This window comes from Myotis davidii, unplaced genomic scaffold, assembly GCF_000327345.1.
Source record: "Myotis davidii unplaced genomic scaffold, ASM32734v1 scaffold496, whole genome shotgun sequence".
Lineage (NCBI taxonomy): Eukaryota > Metazoa > Chordata > Mammalia > Chiroptera > Vespertilionidae > Myotis > Myotis davidii.
Window position 1 is genome coordinate 5899968 of NW_006289398.1, and position 7192 is coordinate 5907159.

Here is a 7192-nt window from a genome sequence, read left to right on the forward strand (position 1 = left end):
GGGTGGTCACGAAACACTAAACTTGATTAATGATTTCAGTTTATAATAATTTCACTCTTTATAAAGCAGGAAGTTTTAATATTTTTCTAGAAAAGAATGACACATGCTTCATAGTCATCTTAATAGGAAACATTTACATATCTTTCCTTTGCTATTTTTAAGTGTAAATGTGCTTTTTCATGGACAGACTCACCATTTACATGAAAATAACTCGCCCTCATTTGCTATCTTTCGCGGGTGCGTTTCCTGCGGCCTCAGGCTCCGGCTTGGACTTTATGTTGCCCGTCCTGTGGGGTTAGCTATTGTCTCCTGGCGGATATGTAGGCTGCTTCCTGTGGGTTTTGTCCCTGCTGTGCATACAGCTATAAATATCCTCCACTCTTCCCTTCGGCCACTTTCTGGAGGGCACCCCTGGTCCCAGACGCAGCACCTCCAGCCCTGGTTGCAGGGTGCTCCGTGTCTCATCAGTGGTGTGTGTACCTTGCTCACCAATGAGAGATTTTAATTCACTTTTTGTAGTTATTTTGGTTTGTTTTTTTTTACTATTCGTGGTTTGAGGGATGTAAAATGGTGCTTCGTGTTTAATTTAATTCTTATTCTTTCTATTGCTCAGCATACATTTTTTATGTTACCATTTAAAAATGTCTACCTTTTGCCCGACCAGCGTGGCTCAGTGGTTGAGTGTCGGCCGATGAACCAAGAGGTCATGGTTCAGTTCCCGGTCAGGGCACCTGCCTGGGTGGGGGGCTTGGTCCCCATGTGGGACGCGCAGGAGGCAGCTGATATCTCTCATTATTGATGTTTCTATCTCTCCCTCTCCCTACCTCTCAGAAATTAATAAAAATATCTTTTAAAAAATCAGTAAAATATATATTTTTAAAAATAAAAATTAAAAAAGATTGACAGGCAAAACAAAGACCTTTCAAGAAGAATCACACTGTTCTTTATTTCTTGACTAGAGGCCCGGTGCACGAATTCATGCACAGGTGGGGTCCGGCTGCCCGATTGGGCCAGCTGGGGGGAGGGGCTGTGGTCTTGGTTGGCCCCGTCCCCTGGTCGAACTCCCAGTTAAGGGGACAATTTGCATATTAGCCTTGTGTTACATAGGCTAGGACGGAACACGGGAATGCCCCACCACTGGTCCTGGGGGGCTGTGAGGACTGTTCTGTGTGAGTGGTTCTGCCCTTCCTTAAAGCCCTGAAGCCGTACCCAGGCATCTGGCCCAGGTCCCTCTCATCGCGGTCCTTCCCCAGTAGCCTGCACTTTTGAAGTGGTTGCTTTATTTTGAGAGGAGGGGCGGTTCCACACGACTTCTGCTTTATCTTTTTCATTCTCTCGTGGAGACCGCGCACTGACGATGGGTTCCTGCGGTCTGGGTGCGATCGATATAACGGACCATGGCTGCGTCCCACTGCCCCCCCCCCCCCCCCCCGCACCCCCCCCCCCCCCCCACATCGGGAGGATGAACTGACTGCAGAGTCTGCAGGCAGTTTTCTCAGTTTCAGGGCCTGAGTAACCCCACTTCCTGCGGCTGTGGCTTCCTGGGGGTCCGGGCTGATACTGTTCTTAGGCTCTCGTGGTGCCGTACTGGGGATGACTCAGCAAAGGGCTGCGAGACCGCGTCCTCTCCTCTGGAGCTTCTGTGGAATCTGCCCCGGGTGGTGGGGCGTTGGAGGGGACAGGGCTGCGCCTTTTAGCATTTCTCAGGGAGGGCTCTGCGGCCTCAGGAGTGCACAGTGATGCCAAGAGTAAGTCACAAAGCGGAGAGGTCTTCCTCCCGCCCATCCCTGGGGCACCGGGCCGACAGGGTGCTGTGCGTGGTCCGAGCGCAGGGAGGTGGGCGCCTGGGCAGGCTCCCGCAGGAGAGCAGTGGCTCCTGCAGGGCGGACGTGCCGGGGCAGGCGGTTCTTCGCACTGTGATCCACTTTGGTCTTGCCCAGTAGGAGGGTTTTTTTCAGCTTAAAGGAGTGTTGCCCTCGCTGGTGTGGCCCAGTGGACAGCGTCGGCCTGCGGACTGTAGGGTCCCGGATTTGGTTCTGGTCAAGGGCACGTACCTGGGTTGCAGGCTCTTGCCTTGGTCAGGGCTCGGGCAACCAATGGATGTGTCTCTCTCAACAGGGCGAAGGACAGGGTGGAGGACAGGATGGAGGGCAGCTGACATTAATGCTGTTGGCACAGAATCTACCACTCTCTCTCCCCTCGTCCCCTTTCCATTGGAAACCAGGTGTTTTCAAATCTATCGAGGCTTCTTCCTTCCTGGCCTTTCTTGTTTTTGAAAGCGATGATCGCTCCTTGAGTGTCAGAAAGAAGTCTCCAAAGCAAAACCACCCGACAGTTCCCTCTGCATTTCCTCAGTAAGGACCTCCTCCTGGAAGGAATGACACGGTTTTCCAGGAGCTGTGGTTTTTCTGCTTCTTCGATGTGTCAGCTGCGCGTTTCAGTAGACATTCCATAGACTCCGTGTCAGGATCGCAGGGAGATTCAGCAGAAATAGGAGACGCCTCAGCCCTGCCGGGGGGAGGCCTAAGGGCTGGAGTCACTCGGAAATCCCTGCAGGGGACCTGCGGGTCGAGGCCACGTTCCTGTGCAGGGAGTCCTGTGCTCGAACCCTCTCCGCTCTCATCACCTCCACCTGTGCGACTCCTTATCCCCGGAGCATCCGAGGCCCCTGGAAAACAGCGGTGCTACCAGCAGCCGTCTCCCGGGGCTGCTGGTGAAGATGTATGAGATAATGAATCACGAATATGAAATGCTAAGCCTGGTGCAGTACTTTCTATTCTTTGAGAGCTGGTAACTCTCCAAGTCAGTGCCTAAGGCAGGAGCTACTGTTTCTTGGCAACCTGAGGAGGAGGAGGATGTGAAGCGAGCTGTTTCTGAAGTGGCCACGGGGAGTTAGAGGATAGGTGGTTTTCACAGCGTGTACATGGCCTGTCCTTGTTCTCCTTGCTAGGCGTCCTTCGCTGCTGTGTGGCGTACAACGTGGGCCTCCAGGACGCGAGGGTCTTCTCCGGGCCCGCCGACGCCCAGTTTGGCTACGCGGTGCAGCAGTTCGTCAACCCAAAAGGCAGCTGGTAAGAGCGCTCTCTTCTTCGTTGTTTCAATAAAGACACGAAGTACATTTAATATCGGACGGCAACTGCTTGTTCCGGTGGGGTCACGACTATTTACTGATGAGGAGGCCTCAAGCATCTTTAAATGGAGGGTTTTTCTTTGCGAGTTGATAACTCTCAGGTTGCTAATTGATGGAATGGATAGCGCTATTTTCTGAAAATCTGGAGAGAACATTTTCTCTACATAGTCCATAGCAAATTCATAATACCAGTTTTGGCACTTAATAGAAGATGACAGATAGATAGACAGACAGATAGATAATAGATAGATGATAGATGATAGATAGATGATAGATATAGATAGATAGATTGATGATAGATGATAGATAGATAATAGGTAGATTTATCTCCAGTTCTTTGTCTGTAAGCTGCTCTCTGTTGAGTTTTAACCGTTCAGTAGCTGATGCTGCCCGGGGCATTTCTAGCAGTAGACGAGTTCCCGAAATTGTCTCCTTCGTCAAGGCTTTGTCTACTGGTTTCATTCTAAATCAGCCGTCCCTGCTGGTGTGAGAAGAGTCCTTACGCATCCACCCACAGTTACAAAGGCACTTTCTCTAGTGCATCTGGCATCTTTTATTTCCCCCCCAGTGTGCCCTCAGTGCTTGTAGTGCTGTGTAAAGATCACATTTACAAACCATGGACCCGTTTATATACAGCTACCTTCATGGATCTGGAAATATATGCCCCACTGCAGGGCCCGTTTTCCCTGGTAACTATGAAAATAAACTCAGATGATTCTGAAGGTTGTCTTTAGGCAGAAGAGCCCTGGGTCCACTCCGCCGGAGTTGCTGCCCCCTGGTGGACAGGAGTCCTGAGGGACCCTCACCCGCTGGGGCCGCAGAGGACTCCCTCAGGGAGCTTCCCAGCCAGGGTCTTCGCAGTGATAAACGGGCTGCTGTGGGCCTGTCGCCTGAGAGCTGTCATTCATGGCCTTCTTTCCTGCGTGAGCGTCTGTCGGATGCTCTAGAAAAGCAGTCACAGGGACACTTAGCGTCCAGGGAGTTCACATTGTGGAGCATGGCTGCCTGTGCCGGGGGCGAGATGAAGTGGCCACTGGAGAGGGCAGCGGGTCTCTGGAGGGGCCGTGGTGGAGGCGAATCCTGAGCCAGGTCTCTGGGGTGGAGGTGAAGAGGCCGCGGAAGAGCAGTCCCTGACGCCGGAGCCTCGGGGAGGGACGAGGTCAGAGCAGTCTGGGTGGACACCAGGGCCCATGAGAGCAATCACTGCCATCATTTGGGGTGGGGGTGGGGGGGAGAGAACAGAAGACATGAGATGAGAGAGAGAGAGACAGAGAGACAGAGAGAGAGAGAGACAGAGAGACAGAGAGAGAGAGAGGGAGAGAGAGAATATCTCTAACAAGTCTCTCCTTACCCTTTGAGAACCATAGACCCTAGGATGCTAAAGACACAAAGGTGTTGTGGTTGTGTAGTGTGGCCTTGGAATGTAGGGACACACACTTGCTGACGCCGATGTCGCGGCCCCATCCCTGTTCTGTCCTGAGCTGCAGACGCCTGTCACGTCTGCTCTAGGGCCTGATAGAGACGCAGAGCGCACTGGGCTGCAGAGGAGCAGCTGTCTGATTCCTGCACCAGCCACCGAGGCTCCTCTTCCTCTCCCCTCCCCCATGTGGCATCCAGGGCCAGTCCTGTCGGCCCTCCCCCCAGACACCTGAGCCCACAGCCCGCAGCTTCCCCCTGAGGCTGCCCACCACAGTAGGAATAAGTGCCGAAGCCTGCGGCACGACCTGGTCTCCTCTGGCTGCTCCATCTCCTGTTCCCCCTTCCCCGTGGTCACGGGCTCCAGTGCCCTGGCTGCTTCTGCCCTCAGCACACCAGTCCTTCCTGCCTCCAAGCCACTGTCAAGGGCACACACCCAAGTCCAGGCCCCGGTGCTCCCCCTGCAGGGCCGGTGGCCGCGGCGAGAATGAGCGCCGTCAGCCACCCAGGCGCCGGGACCTGCATGAGACCGGGCGTCCGGAACTGCCCGTGTGTGTGTGTGTGTGTGTGTGTGTGTGTGTGTGTGTGTGTGTGGACAGTGGCGCTGATCCCTCCCACTCCTGAGGATGACAGTTCGCAGACCTCAGGGGCGGAGCAGGTGTGGGAGGGGCTGCTTGGGCATCAGCTTTCCCTCTGTAGCGGTCAAGTTCACTCAGATTCAGAAAGCAGATTCCTGTAGTAACTGTAAGTCCTTGTCTTTAGACCTTGTATCCATAACACACACACATGCACACACACAAACAGACACACATGCATGCACACGTGCACGGACACACACTCACATGCACATGTGCTCAGACACACTTGCTTGCATGCATATACATTCATGCACGCACACTCACCTGCGCACACATGCACATCTGCTCAGACACACTCACATGCATGCACGCACACACACATGCACAGCTTGATTTGATTCCTTCCCGGCCTGTTGGGAAGCTGCTGCTGGGGGTTGCTCTGCTCACTCACTCTTTGCTGAGCCCCACGGCTCCTCTCAGCCCTTCATTCCTCCCGGCCCTCGCTCACAGCCCTGGTCATTCTGAGCTCCTGCCCCGCTGTCTGTGAAGTCCAATTCCAGCTGTGCACAGCCAGGTGTGTGTGAATGTATAGGCACGTTTTTACGTTGGGACTATGAGGCTTTAGCACACCCTGGTCCTGGTTTTATCCATTATCCTTTTACTACGCTGAGGAATTTACTCTGGAAGTAGTGGTGACCCGCCTTCGAGGGTTCCAGAGCCTTCTGAGCCGTCTCAGGGGAGCTGGCTGGTTCCCAGGGCAGGTGACCCCGAACACAGCCCCTGAGCGCCCCGTCCCCTGTGAACCTGTGGCCTGCGCACTCTCCTGGGTCGTCCCTCATGGAAGTTCAAGTGCAGTGACACGATCCTTATCGCACACAATGCAGGGGGTGGGGGCGGGGGTGTCAGGTCGCTTCCTGGGCGTCTGGGGAGACACACTGGGCTGTTGGTCTCCCCCAGGCCCCCCCCAGCACAGGCTGAGCTCATTCCGTGACAGCGCCGTGAGCTGGTGCAGCCGCTGAGGACGCGCCTGGCTGGGAAGCCAGGTATTTCCAGCTGCAGGAAGTTCCTTTGTTCCCGAGACGTTCCTGCAGAAAAGGGGACGAGAATGAACCGGTGTCACGGCCCAAACCACCCATCTCTGTGTGCGCTCACAGTACGGTTAGAATTAAGGAGACACGTAACTAAGCTCCGTGTGTTGTGAATATAATGGACTGTCTGCGGGAGCATGTTAGATAAACACTAACAAGGAGGCACTCAGCTCTAGAGCAGACCGCAGACTGGCATATAGGATGTTGGCATAACAGTGCCCGGTATTCACTGGGTGTTCTTTCTTCTCCAGGCGCAGAGTACTCATAATGCTCCTGAGAGCTTTGTAAAATCATTGCCCCCTTGGCAAATGAGGGCACGCAGACACAGCTTCCATAGTTTCCCTAAGCGGACAGAGCTAATAAAGAACAAATCTGGGTAGATGAGTGAAAAGAGAGATAAAATGTTTTAAATGCACCTATATTTTTAAAAATATATATATTTTTTATTTCAGAGAGGAAGGGAGAGGGAGAGAGAGAGGGAGAGGGAGAGGGAGAGGGGGAGAGAAGCATCAATGATGAGAGAGAATCATCGATTGGCTGCCTCCCGCAGGCCCCACACTGGGGGCCATGCTCAACCACTGAGCACACCAGCCGGGCGTGGCCAGGACGTGTTGACTGACGTATTCACCGAGGTATCCCAGTGGCTGAATCAAGTCTGGCCACAGCAGGGTTGGCCCCACGTGCACCCTCCCGGGGTGGACAGGGCCAAGGCACCCCGGGCATGTGGGAACAGTACCCCGGAGCTGTGAGCTGTGCCAGCCCCCGGGACCGCAATCAGCATTTGCTGGATCTGAGAGGATAATGTTCAGCACCTGCTGTAAACCCTGGGACCTTGCTAGCACTGAAGGGACACTGGGGAGTTTAGAGACTCAAAGACCAAGGGAGGCATTTACAACAGCCCGGGACTGTGGGTGCGAAACAACCCAGACCGCCTTAAACACTGTTTACTGACCTGACAAAGAATTTCAGGGGGTGGGCGA

The 7192-nt window shown here is 53.9% G+C and overlaps 1 protein-coding gene across 1 annotated transcript in view; it reads left to right on the forward strand.

Annotated features, from left to right (window-relative positions):
- Positions 1–7192, forward strand: part of ITGA2 (integrin subunit alpha 2) — an 85993-nt gene that overhangs the window by 27003 nt on the left and 51798 nt on the right. Inside the window, exons 2-3 of the mRNA XM_015562609.1 lie at positions 2657–2713; positions 2917–3071. Coding sequence (XP_015418095.1) covers positions 2657–2713; positions 2917–3071 — 212 coding nt within the window. The remainder of the gene's footprint in view (positions 1–2656; positions 2714–2916; positions 3072–7192) is intronic.